Source organism: Mandrillus leucophaeus, unplaced genomic scaffold, assembly GCF_000951045.1.
Source record: "Mandrillus leucophaeus isolate KB7577 unplaced genomic scaffold, Mleu.le_1.0 Scaffold847, whole genome shotgun sequence".
In the NCBI taxonomy this organism is placed as follows: Eukaryota; Metazoa; Chordata; class Mammalia; order Primates; family Cercopithecidae; genus Mandrillus; species Mandrillus leucophaeus.
The window spans coordinates 354,880-374,324 of NW_012109219.1; the positions used below are offsets into that span (position 1 = coordinate 354,880).

General features: G+C 35.7%; 1 protein-coding gene across 1 annotated transcript in view; it reads left to right on the plus strand.

Annotated features, from left to right (window-relative positions):
• Positions 1-19,445, plus strand: part of AGTPBP1 (ATP/GTP binding protein 1) — a 217,377-nt gene that overhangs the window by 105,641 nt on the left and 92,291 nt on the right. The window contains 2 exon segments of the mRNA XM_011968515.1: positions 7,661-7,758; positions 11,212-11,328. Coding sequence (XP_011823905.1) covers positions 7,661-7,758; positions 11,212-11,328 — 215 coding nt within the window.

Below are 19,445 nucleotides of genomic sequence, written 5' to 3' on the forward strand. Positions count from 1 at the left end.
CAAAGTGAAGAAGAGAAAGTAGTCCCAGCTTTTAATAGAATTTCTATAGTATTTTCTTGTCAGTTGATTACTTTTTTGAAAAAAAAATTTGAAGATTCTTTATATATAAAAATTCTTATTTGAAGCAAGTGTTTTAAAATAGTTTTAAAGGAATTATATTAGTTTCATTATCCTTGATATAAATTTGTTAATGGTATATGTCATAGGGTACTATTACGTTTTTATTTTTAAAATATGTAATTATTAAAACACAGTTTGACACAAAATATCAAAATGGATTATTTAGAAACCTCCTTTAAAATGTTGAAAAGTCTAAGACTAAGTCTAGGACTTATGAGTAAGAAAGCTAAGTAAAAGCAATGGTCCAATACCCTTCTTCCATTCCATTTGAAATTACCGACAGCCTTTTACAGGAGAAAATCTGTACCAAATCTGAAAACTAGGTAAAAGGGGCATGGAACAAATACAGAACATGCAAGAAATGTGGTGGAGCTGTGAATAAATGCAGGAGCAGCATCAGACTTCTAGGAATGCATTATCTTCTGCTAAAGTTGAGGTGCCGTCAGCACCAATTTGGGGGGACAATCAGGAAGCAGTTGGAATCCCTTTCTTTCCTATATCAGCGTAGGATCGTGGGGGTTAAAGTGGTGGTTCTCACTGGTGGAAAGCTGGTGAGGCTTCCCTGTGCTGCGGCCAGTAGTAACACCAGGAAGGAGGTAGGATATGCCCCCGCAAATTCTTTATTTAGTGTCTGGATTGATGGATAGAGGAAGCTGACCTCTAGTGCAGCAAATTCACCAAACATGGGAACAAATGAGAAGTTATATTTTTCTTTTGGTTCCTTTTATGCCTGCTTCTCAGACCAATGAGTCACTGGACTAGAAATGCATATTTACCTTGACTGACAAGCCTTCATGATTCAGATGGGAGAGGAGGGTTCTAATAGCAAGTGTATAGATACTAGGAAAATACCCTCATTCTATTTCCATTATTCCTTCCTCCTTTTCTTCCTTCCTTCCCCTGTGTTTCCCAGGCTGATCTTGAAGTCCTGAGCTCAAGAGATCCCCCCACCTCATCCTCCCAAGTAGCTGGGACTACGCACCCTTGCCACTGCTTTGTATTTCATTATTTTCTCACGTCAGGCTTCATTATATGTTTCACAGTCTTTGTTATTATTTACCTTCCTCAGCTAGAATGTGAGTCCACAAGGGTAGGTCTGAGCTCTTTTACTCGCAGCATTTCTGACCCCAAATGTGTGTCTTTTGTCCTCCCACCAACCAATTCTCCATATCTTCACACGCCAGCTGGGTGTTCTGCAATTCAGTTCAGTTCTGACACTGAACACCTGGAGTAAGTACAGACCCACAGGTTAAGGGTTTAGTCCCATAGGACTGCCACCACTTTAGATAACAATTACAAGTCTGGACTACCTGTATGTCTGACCTATTGGCAATAAAGTTGATGGGGGTGGGAGTTTTCACAACCTGTTCCTCAAGTTTGGTAATTTGCTAGAATGGCTCATAGAACTCAGGAACACTCTACTTATGGTTATGGGTTTATTACAAAGGATACAACTCGAGAGCAGGCAAATGGAAGTGATGCATAGAGCCCGGTATAAGAGAAGGGGTGTGGGGCTTCCGTGCCCTCTTCAGGCACACCACTCTCCCAGCACCATGATGTGTTACCAACTCAGAAACTCTGAGTGGTATGTTGTTTTCTCCTATTTTTGAGATGGAGTCTCGCTCTGTCTTCAGGCTGGAGTGCAGTGGCATGATCTCAGCTCACTGCAACCTCTGCTTCCCGGGTTCAGGTGATTCTTCTGTCTCAGCCACCCAAGTAGCTGGGACTACAGGCACACGCCACCATGCCCAGCTAATTTTTATGTATTTTTTAGTAGAGACGGGGTTTCACCATGTTGGCTAGGCTGATCTCAATCTCTTGACCTCGTAATCTGCCCGCTTCAGCCTCCCAAAGTGCTGGAATTACAGGCATGAGCCACTGCCCCCGGCCAAAACTCTGAGCTTTTATACCATTGTTTAGGGTTTTCAAGGAGGTTCCATTATGTGGTATGATTGCTTGGGGCTATTTTTGATAAAAATCAGTCCCCAGCTCCTCTCTCCTCAGAGGTTGAGGAGTGGGGCTGAAGTTCCAACTGTCTAATCACACCTTGATCTTTCTAGTGACCAGCCTCTATCCTGAAGTTATCAAGGGGCCCACCAAGAGTCATATCATTAGAACAAAAGACGCTCCTCTACCTAGGAAATTCTAAGCGATTTAGCAGCTGTGTGCCAGGAACCTGGGACAAAGATCAAATATATATCACAATAGGGCTGTTGTTTTTTTCATTTTGTCTTCAGCATCCTTTAGATTGTGTGGGACATAATAAATACATTTAATGTTTGTTGAATGAATGAATCAAGCCGAAGTTGATACTTACTCTTCTGAATATTAAATGCTGCATCTGTGGAGATTTGAAAGAAAGGGTTTTGACTCAAGATTTCTGGACCTTTATTAGTTGTCACCATATGTGAAGGTGACATATTCTTCCTGAAGTATGACATGCCCTTCCTGAAGTAATTATGTGAAATACTACTACAGCCAGTCAAATGATGAGTTAGAGATGTCAAGAATGTAGACATTACCTAAGAGTATTTGTATTAAACATTATAATCTGTTAACTATATAATACTAAATAGTTGTTATGGTATTATTATGGAGCATGTTAACTAATTGTTGGCAAAAGATACATAATACAATTATTATAAAGTGGGTGTTTACATAAATGAGCTAAAATTGGTATTAACAGATTTCCTAATATTATATTATTCTTGCATTTCTAAAATGAAAATTATATGAATAGTCTAAATATATATTCTCCAAATGTAGAAGTAACATCTGGAACAGAGATCCTTAAACAGGAGTCCATTGACCCATAGAAATACATGGGTGGTCTTTGGAGACGATGGACACTTTGAAAATTGATGCGAAATTATAGGGGTCCATCATTGCTGTGTAAAAGCAAGTAAATTTCAAAGGTGCACAACATCCTGAGAGCACTAAATGCGAAGCAAGTACAAGCAGATCAGTTTCAGTAATAAGTCTAAATGGATGAAATACTCCTATTAAAGGAAAGAGACTCCCAGATTGGGTTAAGAAACAAAATCCGACTAGCTGGTACATGTGAAGTCTCTTAAGACAGCAGGATAGAAAGCTTTAAAGTAAACAGATTAGCAAATATGTATGTGTTATTTCCTAGCCCAAAAGAGGTGAGGAGAGTATTACTGTTAATACAAAACACGAATACAGAATAAAAAATGTTTAAAACGAGGCAGTGAAGATTATTTTATGCAAGCTAGATAACACATGTGCCAAATACTAAAAGTGGATAAAACTATAATCATTTGAATAACAGAAAGACATTGGTAGAAACAGTGTTGGTGGTTGTTTTTAATATACCTCTACCTTGGTGGCAAAGTAAATAGAGGTGGTTAAATCAGTCCAAGTAGATGTTAAAGGCAACTCCTGCGAATACATTTGAATACACACTTGACCCTAAAACAACTTGGGGACTAGCAGTATCGACTCTGTGCAGTTGAAAATCTGCATAGAACTTTAGACTCCTCCAAAACTTAACTACTAGTAACCTGTTGACCAGAAACCTTACTGATAACATAAACAGTTAATACATATTTTTTATGTTACATGTGTTATATTCTATACAACAAAGTAAGCTAGACAAAAGAAAATGTTATTGAAACAGTCATAAGGAAGGGAAAACATATTTACTATTCATTAAGTGGAGGTGGTTTTCATAAAGGTTTACATGCTTGTCGTCTACACGTTGAATAGACCGAGGAAGAGGAGGAAAAGGAGGGGTTAGTTTTGCTGTCTGAGGAGTGACAGAGGCAGAAGCAAATCTGTTTATTAATAGACCTGCACAGTTCAAACTTAGATTGTTCAAGGGTCACTGTGTGATTGAAATGGACAATATTTTAGGAAAATATGAGTAACTAATATTGACTTAAATAGTAAAAAACTTGAAATTGAATAGCAATCAAGCTTCTTTAGTGAAGACACCGGTTGGTGATGACTTCATAGATTAGTTCTCCCAAACTTTCAAGAAATTTTCCTATGCTTTATTTTCCAGAGCAAAAAAAAAAAAAAAAAGGAAAGTTTAGAAGCTAGCATGATGCTGAAAACATAATCTGCTAAGATTAATCTGAAACAACCTACAGATCACTGTCACTCATTAAAATAAATATTAAAATCCTAAAGTATTAGCAAATTTAGTTGAGCAGTATTGTTTACGTGTGGGACACCTTGCCCAAGTAAAGATGATTTTTAAGGAAGTAAGTTTATTGTAATAGTAGGACTTTAATTAGTAAAATGTATTATCAGTAGATCAAAGGGACAAAAATGATCATCTCAGTAAATACCTTGAAAAGATTTCATAAAAATCATATCAGTCTAGAAAAAATTCTTAAGGAAACCAGGAATATTTCCTGACCAATCCAAGTATTATCTAACTCAGATCAATAGCCAATATCATAAATAGTAATGAAATGTTAGAGGATGCCTCTCTCAACCATTATTATTTACCATAGTTTTGAAAACTCTAGCTAAGTCAGTAAAATAGGGAAAAGAAAGTCTTAACCATTAAAAGAGTGAGATAAATTTATCAGTGTCTGTGGAGGATATTACTATCTATATAGAAAATCCAAGCAAATCAATCGTAAAAACATGGCTTACACAAAAGAACAGTAAAGTACTATTTACAAGAAAAACGAATAAAATTCAATAGCCTTCCTCTGTGTGTGTATATATGCATCAACAAAAACCACTTAGAAAACATAAAGGGAAAGTAGATCACATTTATAGGCACAATAGCAACAACAAAATAAACTTCCCGTAATGTACTTTCCCAATCCTTATAGAATGTGCAGACTGTTCTAATGACTACATCATATAGTCATAGTATAATTTAACTGGTTTCCTACTGATAGACATTTGTTTTCTATATTTCTGTTTTTACTATAAATAAGCCAAGGACATTTTGAAAACCAGTAAGAATTTTGATTTATATTCCTTGGTTTTAATTTGATTAGTTACAATAATTAATATTGTTAATTATTGGTACCGGTATAATGAATGGATCTTTGAAATAGCAGAGAAGGTCTCAGATATTCTAAGCTATATGGCATTTCACATCTGGAGTATAAACCCAAAGGAAAACATCATACAAAGGAAAATATTTGAAAGGCTTGACTAAAAATTGAAAACATTTTCTCTCTGATGCTGAACTCCATTTTCTCCTCTCCCTTTCTTTCCAAGCAGTCATTTTTCCTATTTGCAGTAGGATTTTCTTAATGCAATCCCTTTCTTTTTTCCTAGGAGTTATTTTCTTCCTTCTCTTCTTCCAAATGTCAGTTCTTCCCTTGTTTATCCATGACCAACTGTTGTTAGGGCATAAGTATAAATCAACCCAGGTTACCATGTGAAATATGAATATTTATGTTTTGCTATCTGTTTCTAAGAATTTGAGGTGGTTTGTTTTTTATATTTGTACCTGTATTAGTTAGGGTTGACTAAACTGCTGTTACAAAGAGACCCAGTAGCACAGTCCCTCAAGCAGCAACAGTAATAAACATTTGTGTAACACATACTCTTTGCCTGGCACTTTACATATATTAACTCCTGTAATGCTCACAAAGATACTATGAGTAGATATCTCCATTTTATAGACAAAGAAACGAAGACAAATAATTGATATAACTTGCTCAAGGTCAGATAGCTAGTAAGCTGGGGAGCTAGGATTTGAATTCAAGTATTTTGTTTCCAGAACCCCTGTGCTATCCTGCTACAACATAGAATTTTTCTCCCCCCACATATCCGTCCAGAAGATAGACAGGTGGTCCTAGGCAGTAGACCTCTACTGGGTTATCAAAGAAAACAGGTTGTTTTTATTGTGTTTTTAACCTTCTCCTATGTGGTTTCCTCATGTGGAAGATGCGAATGGAAAAAATGGAGAAGACAATTTTCTTTTTAAAGCATGTGACCTAGAATTTGTATTTATCACTTTGCCTCCTATACCATTGGCCAAAAATTGGTCATATATATGGCTATGACTGCTGCAAGGGAGGCTGGAGTCTCCATAGCTAAAACTCAGGGGCTCAATTACTAAAAGGAAGGGGAGGTGAACAAATACTAAGGGGGCCAGTTAATCACTGCTGTAAGTCGCATTGGAAGTGGAAGTGAAAAAGAGTTTGGAAAAATAGCTTTTAAAAATATATTCTACTTTGTTTAGAAGCTGTTTTTTACATGAGAATCCTCCAAGTACTCTCCCTCTTCTTCCCTTGTCTCCCCCACATCCATGGTCCCGTGGCCTTTTACATTCTACTCCCTGAGATATTCTTGTTTCATTCCTGTTACTGCTATAATGGTCTGGACAGTGTTGTGTTTTTTTTCTTTTCCTATTTGTTGATCACCCTCCACCCATATACTCTCTCTCACCTCTTAACATTGAATTAAGCCATTCTTGTCTTGAAAATTCTCAGTACCTATCTTCTTAATATTGAAAGTCAAAACCACTTGGCCTACTATGTAACTTCCTTCATTTTTTAATTCTTTATTTTCCTTTCATTACTTTCATAAGCATACTCTTCATCCTAGTTATACTTTTTGTTATTTTCTAAAGATACCATTTCACTTCCTTATTTTAGTAGTAGTATTTCCTCTTCTTAAAAGCCAAAATCACCCACCATTACATTCACATAGAAATCTGTTATACTTTCTACAAGATACTGCTTAAATATCACCTGTTCTGTGAAGTGGTCAGCATCAAGCCCCTTGGCGCCAAGCAGTTTACAGTTAGTTACTGCATTCCTCGTTTTCCCATAGCATTTTGGAGTTTATGGCTTCGTTAGTGTTTATCTTTGGTACTATAATTACATGTTTACTCCTTTCTGCTCTTTAACCTCATGAGCTACCTGAGGGAAGCGACTATATTTACACCAAGCTTTTCCAACATGCGCCCATGGGCCACATACAACCCAGAGTGACTTTGAATGTGGCCCAACAGAGATTCATAAACTTTCTTAAAACAATATGAGATTTTTTGTGTGTCATTTTTTTTTTTTTAAGCATACCACCTATTGTTGGTATTAGTGTATTTTATGTGTAGCCCAGGACAATTCTTCCTCTTCCAGTGTGGCCCAGGGGAACGAGAAGATTAGACAACCCCGATTTACACATCTTTGGAAAAAATTCCCAGCACATAGCACAGTATGTGGCACATGACCATCATTGAAACAAATAGAGAGGGGTTCAATTATAAAGGGATGAAGTGAGTCATTGAAATTTATAATAAATAGAAAACAAGATGTTTCATTCAGGCTGTTGCAACGTAAGACATTATTTTTAAAAACCGAGAACATTAGTACAATTCATCTTTTCTGTGCTTTCCAAATTTTAAAGCACTTTCTCATATTGTCTCATTGGTTTGTGAATAGCTGGGACAGCCTTAGAGACATTTTAAATAAGAAATCTCATTTACTTTTTTTTTGGTGATTGAAATACTTTATATAAGTCACATTCTACCGTTGGCTATGCATGTTGTAGAATGCTTACCTCTGACCTACTTATAGCACATTTTGTATCATAGTGGATGACGTAGTAGATGAAAGTGATGACAACGATGATATTGATGTAGAAGCTGAAAACGAAACTGAGAATGAAGATGACCTAGATCAAAATTTTAAGGTTAGTATACATTTCTGTAATTAGTTAGCTTTATAAATGATATACTACAGTTGTAAAACAAAAATTGGGTAAATAAATATATATGTAATTGTAGGTTTTACTTTGTCCACATCTTTTTACCGTGGATGACTATGCAGTTAAAGGGGTAGATGATATTGGTTTAAATCCACTGGTCTGAAAAGGACCTTAAAGTAACTTGTTTTCACTCTCTCTGACTAGAAAGGTTTTATCGAACCTTTCTGCCTTAGATTTTGAAATCTACAAAATTGAAGGAAAGTGATCTGAAACTCTATTGTGACAACTTATTTCAAAATGCATTATTACCCTTTGTCAGCAATCTTTTGGGGATACAAAAACAGTAGGAAAGTAGTCTATAATGGATTCGTTTTTGTGAGAATTAGTGTTTGCATAATGCTTCTTAGGTTTCAGTTAATTGAACAAGGAAGTGAAAAAAATGTTATTGAGAAAATATAAAATTATTGTCATATTACATAAGATGTTAGGTAAAGGAGGCAGGTAAGTTTTCGGAGTTTCATTGTACCTCTGGAAGCCTAGAAAGTCTATGTTTTGCTTTATTTATTGAGAGAGGACCACTCTAGCATCTGCAGAAAAGTGGTCTCTTTTGCTAGCTGTTTAGCTTATTGCCTTTTTTTTTTTTTTTTTGGTGGGGAAGGAGGGATTAATTTGACTTTTGCCTGTTTGGACCATTTTTGTCTTGCAAAACTGTATCAAAATTGGGGTACACTGAGTATTTGATTCACTTTGGAGATGGAAGTTAAGATATTGGAAGATTTCTGTCTTAATAGATACAGAACCAATTTTGTAACCAGCAAATGTGATCACCAAAGCAAGCTTTGACGAAACTGTCAAGTTAGCCAATCTAAACTACATCTGTGTCCTGGCATCAGGTACTGCACTTAATTATCTGGTCTCTTTAGTCTCCTTTAATCTGGAACGTTTCTGCAGATTTCTTTGTCTTATAACATTGACATCTTTGGAAAATGTAGTTGTGAGCTTGTATTATTCACTGGGCTATCAGTGATTGCTCACGTTTTCCCTACTTTATCTTAACACAGCAGTTACAGTAATAAGAACAAAATACATTTTGTTATTGAACACTTAACTGTGCTAGTCCAAACTCTTTACATATGCATAGTAACCATTAGATCCTCATAGCGACTGTATGAGGTAAGTACAGGTTGTATAAGCACATAGAAAACAGAGGAAGAGAGAGCTTCTCAGTCTAGTTTATAAGAGGTGGAGCCAGGATTCAGAAAGCAGTCTAGTGGAATGTCCACTCTCTTTACCACTATACTGTACTAAAAGATAATTTTTCTTCAAGAACTAAAGAATTGTTGGCTTTTTGAGACTGCTGAGCTTTATTATCTTCTTTTTCTTTCCTACTGCTGCCCTGCCTCTTATTCTCATTGACTTTACATTTAGACGTTACTCAATTTTTCCTCTTTTTATCTGAATCCTATTCCTTCATCCTTCAGGTGAACTGCTACATTGTAGTAGGAATATTATTTATTTGTGTTCTCTTATGGTAGTAACTTCTTTTTACTGTGATTCCATTTTCTTTGCCCCGGATTTTTCAGAGTTTGGAGCCTTTATAGAAACTGGTAGCTTCTAGAAGATTCATCTCCAGATAGCCACAACTTGACCGTATATAAGTTCCAGTGCACTCTTTGTTCCTTCCTTAACTAGCAGAACTTTTAAGGAGTGGTAGCAGGTTGTTTTGTTTTTTTTCTGATGAGTCTGTAAGTAGTTCTTCACTACTGTTTCTTCTTAAACCAAGACACAAAATTCCCTGCTGTTGAGCTTTTGGAGTGTTATAGTTTTCTTTCCTCATTATGCCTGTTTTACAGGTAAAGTCTGTTTTTTTTTTTTTTTTCCCCAAATAAAGAGCCACCTGTGTAAGACCGTATTTTCACAAAACGATATCAAATATTGAACTAGTAAGTTTAGAGAAAAGAATACCTTTGTAAATTATTTTTTATTTTAGAAACATTATGTATTCTATTAGATGTTAAACAGGAAAATTATTACATTATTGGTTCATAAATGTGTAATTTAAAGAGATTAAATTACATATTCATGTAATAATTATACAATGATACAGTGATTAATATGATAATATTTAAATAAAATCAATATTATGCATAGCAATGAGGAAAATCTTTTTCACTGACTATGTAAATAATAGCTAAATTCCTGAATATGAAATAATAAGAAATACATAGTATGTTTTTTCTTTTAAACTAGTAGTTAATATGTGTTAAGTATGGTCAGATACATGTATATAAAGTTTTTTGAGGATTGAAGTATAGTAAAATAAATTTGTAAATTAGGCTGAAAAATAAGTAGCTTACACTGGTAGTAAGTAAATACAAAATTAAAAATAGTACCAATTGAAAATAATAAATGGTATTATTATCTCTCTTTAGTCATAACAAAGATAATAATTAGTTTGTGTGAGGCCAGAGTCATTGAGGATCCTAGAAAATAGCTTAGGTAGTAGATAAGCTGACATTTGCCCTCTCATCGTGGAATTCATTAGCTCTTCTCTGAAGAGCGTATAGAACACAATGATCCTGGGTACATATCTTGTTTCTCTGAGGACATAGTTTTCCTTTACATCCACCTGCTTTCTTCCTAGAGAGACATGGAGATCATTTCTGGCTCTCGTTCCACTCCTAACTTTTCCCCTCGCCGAAAACAGAGTGAATGGTGACACCGAGCTTTTCTAAAGGAACTTTATTTCCCATGCACTCTAAGAGTGTGTGGTCATCATTAATCTGTATTGGGGCAGTGTGTCATGCTGGCTGACAGTGTGGTGCTTCAGAATCACTCTAACTGGTTTTTATCCTGACTCCTTTCTTTGCAAGATGTGTAATTTTCAGCAAATGACTTAACTTCTCCATAGCTCATTTTCCTCTTCAGTTAAATGGGGGTAATTTCATAATGTTCTTATGCAGAATAGATTAAATAATATATGTAAAATGCTTAGCATAGTGCTTCATTTATTTTCAGTGCTTAATAAATGTTAGCTGTTTTATTATCACCGTCATCATATATATGTATGTTTTCCAATTTAATCTTCGTAAGTTTTACTGCCCTTTAATATGAACAAAATGATGGCAGTAAGGGAGAACGAGGAGGATGTACTGGAGTCTTGATCTTTGCACAAGTTTTTCTGTTTTCAGTAGCCCAAATACTCTGTTATATTAGAGTAACCACAATAAAAACAAAACAAAAGTACCCGACAATAACACAACAACCCCAAAGCAATAAGGAAATTTGAATTTAAGATAAAATTAATGCAGCATTTATTCAGTAATTATTCTTTAATTACATGTAATTAATAACTTGGAACATTTCAAATCTAAAATGTATTCTGTAATTTTTAAAAATTTTGTTTTACCTGGTAACATACTCTTTTTATCATTTCAGAATGATGATATTGAAACAGATATTAACAAACTAAAACCCCAGCAAGAACCGGGACGAACAATAGAAGATCTAAAAATGTATGAACACCTTTTCCCTGAGCTTGTTGATGATTTTCAGGTATAAATATAGAAAATTCAGCATCTTAACTGATTTTAATAAAAAGTTATTTTTTCTTGCTTAGGTCGATAATCACTGTTTTTATTCTCTTTCCATTTCTAAAGAGTGAAACTAGCATTGCTTTTCTGAGTGACATTGAATAATTATGTCAACATCCTGAGTTGCAGTTAAGCAATTGTAAAATGAGGGGAGATGGGCCGGGCGCAGTGCCTCATGCCTGTAATCCCAGCACTTTGGGAGTTCAAGGTGGGTGGATCACGAGGTCAGGAAATCGAGACTGTCCTGGCCAACAGGATGAAACCCAGTCTCTACTAAAATACAAAAAAAATTAGCCGGGCGTGGTGGCACGTTCCTGTAGTCCCAGCTACTCGGGAGGCTAAGGCAGGGGAATAGCTTAAACCTGGGAGGTGGTGGTTGCAGTGAGCCGAGATTGTGCCACTGCACTCTAGCCTAGAGAAAGAGCAAGACTCTGTCTCCAAAAAGAAAAAGATAAAAAAGGAAGGTGGACTATTACATTTTTTGTCACTTTAGTTTTTTTTTCATCACTTTAATGGATATAGTTTTTTTATTCAGCCTGGATTATAGGGCAAGTCAAGTTGATCGAATTGTTGGCATTTAACTGGCTTTTGTGATGATTCCTTGGATAAATCTATGAAATCGCCCATGATCTTAAAATGTCAAAAGAGTTTGAACTAGATAATCTTAAAGATTTGTTTAGCCCTTCCTTTGCTCCCCAAATTTCGTACACTTAATTTCTAGTTGCTTAAAGAAAAATACTTTCTTGTGAGGTTATAGTTGTGAGGTTATAGATGAGAAATAAAAAAGAAATACTCGTTGCCCGGTGTGGTGGCTGATGCCTGTAAGCCCAGCACTTTGGGAGGCCAAGATGGGTAGATCATTTGAGGTCAGGAGTTCGAGACCAACGTGACCAATAGGGCGAAACCCCGTTTCTACTAAAAATAAGAAAAGTAGCTGGGCGTGATGACATGCACCTGTAGTTGCAGCCACTCGAATTCTGAGGCAGGAGAATCTCTTGAACCTGGGAGGTGGAGGTTGCAGTGAGTTGAGATTGCACCACTGCATTCCAGCAGCCTGGCAACAGAGCGAGACTTTGTCTAAAAAGAAAAAAAAAAAAAAAAAAAGAAGAAGAAATATTTATCACCTAGAGTTTACATTTCATGGTTCTAATCATTCAGGTTTCACCTTGGGAACTTAGAAGCCTTAGATGCCATAAAAGATGCAACAACTATCCACCTTCTGCAGCCCTGCCTGCCACTCCCTGCTCTGGTATCTTGTTATTCCCCCTAGATTTGAGGTACCTGAGAAGGTACTTTGAAATCAGGGGTAATAGAAGCAAGGCAGGAATGAAGGAGAAGGTATTTGTCAAAAGAAAATAAAAAAAGAAGACAGGAAGAGGCATTTGGGAAAGAGTATAGGTTGATTCTCTTCCATTCAACCTACAGCAGTTATCTGTTAGCTCTCGTGACACATTTCTGCCTAGCTAAGCACCACTTGAAAATACCAGCAGTCACAAATACTACTAAATCAAGGCAGAAGAATACTGTGGAAAAGGTTTGAGGAGGAAATCGATTATTGTGTGAAGAAATCGCCTATTTCTTCTGTATATTCTACTTTTTCTGTACATGTAAGAAATATATAGAGTAGGCCCCCCTTATCGATGGGAGATAGGTTCCAAGACCCCCAGTGGATGCCTGAAACCAAACCCTTTATATACTATGTTTTTTCTGATCTGATAACAGATGGCTACTGAGCAACTAACAGGTTGGTAGCATAGATATTGTGGATACACTGGACAAAGGATGAGTCATGTCCGGGGTGGGATGGAGCATGATGGTGTGAGATTATATCATGCTACTCGGAATGGAGCACTCTTTAAAACTTACAAATTGTTTATTTCTGTACTTTTCCGTTTAATACTTCAGACTGTGATTAACCTCCAGTAACTGAAACCATGAAAATCCAAACCTTAGTTAAGGGGACACTACTCTCATGTGATTACACATTGTAGTTTTGATTTGGGAATAGAAAAAAGTAACCTATTTTTGGGTATTAAGCCCAGAACTCTGATTCTCATTCTCTTACAAGTGAGTTTTCTTTCTTTTAGGTTGTGATGAATTATTCTTGCTTTCTATGTTTAGAGTCCTTGTTTCCTAATTATAGTTTGTCACCCAGAATAGGCTAACCTTGATGATTTCCTACATGGCACTTTATGAACAGCCTGCCAACTTGTCCATTAGTTTGGCTTCTCCAGTGTCAGATTGTAAAGACAGGTCTGAGTGAAAGAGCTTGTCACTAAGTTACTCCTTTTTATTTTCTTTAAGCAAAAGATGATACTTCAGATATTTCAAGTAGTACACATTTATTAATTTATTGTTTATTCTGCTGTAAAGTTTTATATAGAGTAGCTCTATTTCTGTAGCATATGTAATGGGAAATAGCATATTGTCTTTTATTGACATAATCAAAAAATTATTTCTAAGGTAATTGTGTTGCCACTTGATTATCTTTGTCATTTTTAAGTTTCAAAGGAATGCATTATTTGATACTTCAGGCTCTGTTTTTTGAGGTGTGTATTTGAATTTTAGCAGCGATATGTAAGACATGCTTTCAAGGATTAAAAAGATTGGTTAGTTCCAGGTAGGATGTGTTTGAAAGAAATTTCTTCAGCTATCTTTGTATCCATTTCTTGTAGATCATAAGATAATAAACATAAATGAAGTTAATTTCAATTATGACTTTTTCCACTTCCATTTGTATATTATTTTCAGCATCAACCATTAATGCTTAAGATTACTTTATGTGTTTGTTTCAATCTTGAATGCTGCCCACTTTGTTTCCAGATGTGTTAAGGCCCCTATTCAGTGGCCAGATGGAAAATGAATGCTATTGGAAGGCAACGTATGGTATTATTAAAGTAATTATCAACATCCTTACCATGCTTTCAAAGCTATGTTTATTTACTCATAGTGACAATTATAGATTTATTTTCTCTTGTTTCTTGATGGCAGAATATTGAAAGTATCAAAATTCTGCATTTTCACAGTTCTTTTATTCATACGTCTGTAGTAGTATGGTGACGTTTACTATGTGGACTTTTGTTATATTTTGTTTTTCTTTCTTGTTTTCCTCTTGTTAAATTTGGTTTTCAATTTTCGTCAAAGTTATTCATGGAAAAAGTTTAAAGCGTCAAATAGTTTTACATAGGTAATCCTTTCCCACATGCTAAATCCTGAAATTACTTTTTGTATGTTTTTGAGTTAATCCTCATATCTCTAAATAGTATGTTTAAAGTGCTGTGTCTTGACTTTTGCTGCCTTCATTCTTTTTTATTTTCTTTTTTTGCATTATCATCTAAGGTAGACATCCAGTAATCTTCAGCCTTATTCTTTGTGTGTGTGTGTGTGTGCACGCACGCGTGCATACACATGGGTGTGTATGTATGCGTGCATAGATAGGCTATGAATTTCCCTATAATTACTGTTTTTGCTGCATCTTATAAGCAGTAATTTTGATGTTTAATGTTTTTATTATCTTTACTCTGAATCTTACGCGTTTTTTTGATTCATTGGTTTTTTAAAAAAGATAATTTTTAAAATTGGCTTTCTAAAAAAGATAAAAAATTTTAAATCTTTTTGATTGATTTCTAGCATGTAGTTGTACAATAAGAGGACAAATTATTTCTAATCATAACCTTTTAAAAATTTTGAGGCTCGTTTTATGGCCTTGGATATGATCAACTTTTGTTACTATTTCTTATGTGTTTGAAAATTATTCTGCACTTGTTAGTCACAGTTGTCTATTTGCCTATTAGGAGAAGGATTGTTAATTGTGTTGAGAAGTTAAGTTCTCTTTTATCCTTATGGATCTTTATTCTTATTCTGTTAATCACTGTGAAAAGTATTTAAAAAATTTCTCACAATGGAAAAATTTCTCACTGTGATTATGAGTATGTTTCTCTTTGCAGGTCTGTCGGTTTTTTGTTATATATTTGTTGAGGGTTATTATTTATTGTATATACATGTAGATTGAGTTTTCTTCCTTTTTTGAATTGGACATTTTATCATTATGAAGTTACTGTCTTTACCTCTAAGATTCTAAGACAAAAAGCACTTTAAAAAATATTAATGTACTTATATTAACTTTTAACTTTTCCGTATCCTTCGATGTGTATTTTTTGAACAGCGTATAGTTGGATTTTAAAAATACCAAATCTGAGTTTTGTCATTTAACTGAAGCATTTAGATAATTTACATGTAATTACTTCTGTATTTGGATTTATATTTATGAAATCTTATTTTTAATAGTTTTATCTCTTTATGTTTATCTCTTTTTCTTGCCTTCATTTGGATTATCTTTCTCTCACTCCACCTTTACCTATTACTAGTTTGAAAACTGTACATATAGTCTTTTTATTTTTTATTTTAATCAACTTTTTTGAGGTATAATTTACATAAACTGTATCTATGTGAAGTATTAGTTTGATTATTGACAAATAAGCAAAAATTCTAGTTACTCTAGATTTTCCAACATCTTTATCAAAGTCTACAGTAAATCAGGACCTTTCTTTCCTCTTTCCCACAGTGATAAATGGAAACTTCGAGTATTCTAACTACCGTGACTTCCCAAATCAACTTTTATATGTATATATTTATATGCATATACTTTTTTTACCAAACGTAAAAAGCAAAGCAGTAACGTCAGATAGGTTTTTTATGTATCTTAACTCTAGCTTTTAAAAAACCCACTTGGAGCCAGGCGCGGTGGCTCAAGCCTGTAATTCCAGCACTTTGGGAGGCCGAGACGGGCGGATCACAAGGTCAGGAGATCGAGACCATCCTGGCTAACATGGTGAAACCCCGTCTCTACTAAAAAATACAAAAAATTAGCCGGGTGTGGTGGTGGGCCCCTGTAGTCCCAGCTACTTGGGAGGCTGAGGCAGGAGAATGGCATAAACCCGGGAGGCGGAGCTTGCAGTGAGCTGAGATCCGGCCACTGCACTCCAGCCTGAGTGACAGAGCAAGACTCCATCTCAAAAAAAAATAAAAATAAAAATAAAACCACCACCCGCTTGTCGTTACTGCTTTGCTTTTTTTTACTAAATGTAAAACATTTAGTGTAGACTTACCCACATTTTTACGACTTTAAAAATTTTCATTACCTTTTGTGTCTCAGACCTTCTGTTGGGATCCTGTCATTTAGTGGCGTGAACTTGATATGCACTTGTGCACATGCTCTCTTGCCCTCTCTCCCTGAAAGTGTCTTTATTTTGTAAACATTGTTTATTTTGTAAACATTCCTAAAACATTCTTAAAATTAATCTCTTCCTCTGGCTACTTTTTAAAAATCAACTTTATTGAGTTATAATTTACATACAGTAAGTTTCACTTAAGTTCAGTGAGTTTTGACAAATTTATCCACCTATGTGACTACCACCCATTGAGACAGAATTATTTCTTGTCATTCCAGAAAGTCTCCTTGGGGCCCTTGAAATCTCTTTCTCTCCTGTGCAGGTGACTGCTGATCTGCTGTCTGTCACTGTGTCTAGTCTTGACTGTTTTAGAACTTCTTATAAATGGAATCATACAGTGTTTCCTTTTTAGGGTCAGGCTTCTTTTGCTGAGCATGTGTTTTTGAGGTTTATCCATGTTACTGCACGTGACAGTGGTTCTTTCTTTAATTGCTTGGCAGTATTTTATTGTGGAAATATACCACAATTTCTTTGTGGATGAGTGTTGGAATGTCTGAAGTTTTAGACTTCATTGGACTTTAATATGAGTAAAGTTGATAACATTTTGTGCACAAAATTTTTTGGGGTGGCTGGGTGTGGTGGCTCACAACTGTAATCCCAGCACTTTGGGAGGCTGAAGCGGGTGGATCACCTGAGGTTAGGAGTTCAAGACCATTCTCGCCAACATAGTGAAACCCCGTCTCTACTGAAAAACCAAAAATTAGCTGGGCATGGTGGCAGGCACCTGTAATCCCAGCTACTTGGGAGACTGAAGCAGGAGAATTGCTTGAACCCGGGAGCTGGAGGTTGCAGTGAGCTGAGATCGCGCCACTGCACTCCAGCCTGGGCAACAAGAGCGAAACTCTGTCTCAAAAACAAACAAACAAAAATCTTTTTGGGGAGATATGCTTTCATTTCTCTTGGGTAAATACCTATCAGTGAAATTGATAGGTGGTATGTATGGTAAGTATATGTTTTTATTTTATAAGAAACTATTTTTGGTGGCTTTTAACATATACTGTTTTTGCTTTAACGCTACAGTTTCCTAGTAATGTTGACTAAGTGCGGATTTTCTTTTTTAAAATCCTGTTTGGGATTTATTGTATTTGGATTCTGTGAGTTGTTTTCTCATAAGATTTGGAAAAACTGCATTCTCTACTTCAGGTACTGCATTTTGTTTCCACCCTCTGTCTTTTGTAATTCGAATTGAATGTAGACCTTTTTACTCCCTTCCATGTCTTTTAACCTCTTTTTTCTGCTTTTCTTTTCTTTGCCTCTCTATGCTGCCTTCAGGTTATTTCATTAGAACTATCTGCCAGTTTACTAATTCTCTTTTTGGCTTTGTCTCATCTGTCATTAGAAATGTCTACTAGGGGCTGAGCGCGGTGGCTCAGGCCTATAATCCTGGCACTTTGGGAGGCCGAGGCGGGTGGATCAGAAAGTCAGGAAATTGAGATCACGAGGTCAGGAGATCGAGACTATGGCCAATATGATGAAACCCCATCTCTACTAAAAATACAAAAAGTAGCTGGGTGTGGTGGTGCATACCTGTAATCCTAGCTACTCGGGAGGCTAAGGCAGAGAAAATTGCTTGAACCAGGGAGTAGGAGGTTGTGGTGAGCCGAGATTGCGCCACTGCATTCCAGCCTGGAGACAGAGTGAGATTCCCTCTCCAAAAAAAAAAAAAAAAAAAAAAGCTTACAAAATGCATTTAATAAGTCTTTAATTCTTGTTTTCTATATTTTATTTCTTTGAACATACGAAATATGGTCATTTCTTAGTCTGAGATTCTTGTAGGTCTTTTTCAATATCTGATGTTTCTTTTGGTTCTTTTTCCTTCTACCTTGCTGAATTGTATGTTTAGGATTCTTTCCTTCTTTATAATTTTGTATGTGGAAACTCCAGAAGCTGTTGCTTTTGAGAGTCACCATTATAGATTGAATCCTCAAGGGCTTTTGGACCACCAAGTTGATGTGAATTCAGGCTATGAATCCGTGTGATTTGATGGCCGACTTTTAATACCAGTTTGTGAATAGTGATACTTTTCACTGTGTTAGAGCTATGATTTAAAATTTAAGACAGTTGGCTTTTCTTTTTATGTTTTTTTTTCCCCCTTTTGTGGTGGGAGTATTTCTAGGACCTATATATTGAAGATGTCGTTCTGGAGTTTAATGTTTTTGAGAGGAAAATTACCTTATGCCAGTTCAGGGTTTTTCTCCTGTCCTTCATCGTCTTTGAGATGGGAAAATCCGTACCCAAGGTCACCTGGTTTATCACATGTTTTCAAAGTGAAAGCTAGCTTCAGTCTTCAGCTTATCACATAGGGATCCCTTCTTCATTCGAAACTTTGCCTTTATCCTTGCTTTCTTATCCACTTAATGACATACTTAAAATATTTTAATATATGTAACAATTGTAAATGGTTCTGTGGGGTGGATACTTAGCCTACCATGTTTCCTACAAAATGTGTTTTTTAATGCAAACTTACCACCCCTTTAACCCTTTTAATGCAGAACTACCTATTCCTTCCTTAGTGCTTCCACTGTCTTCTTGGCTTAGCTATAGTACAGGGGGTCCTGTGAATCATCTTTGAATCCTTGCTTTGTATACAGTGGACATTCAAGGAATAAATCACAATGAAAGATTCATTTTGACTCCATGATGTATATAAGGAAATTAACCCAAATTAAAAGATCAATTGCAAATCCAGAAAAATAATTTTCAAAAAATGGGTTAGCTGGAGGATTTGTGTATGTATGTGTATACAAATTTTTTAACATGAAAATTTATACCATAAAATAAGAAAACCCTGTATCCAGGAACAAAAAAGTTACCTAAGAATTGCAGCTGATTAACAGATGTATAGAAA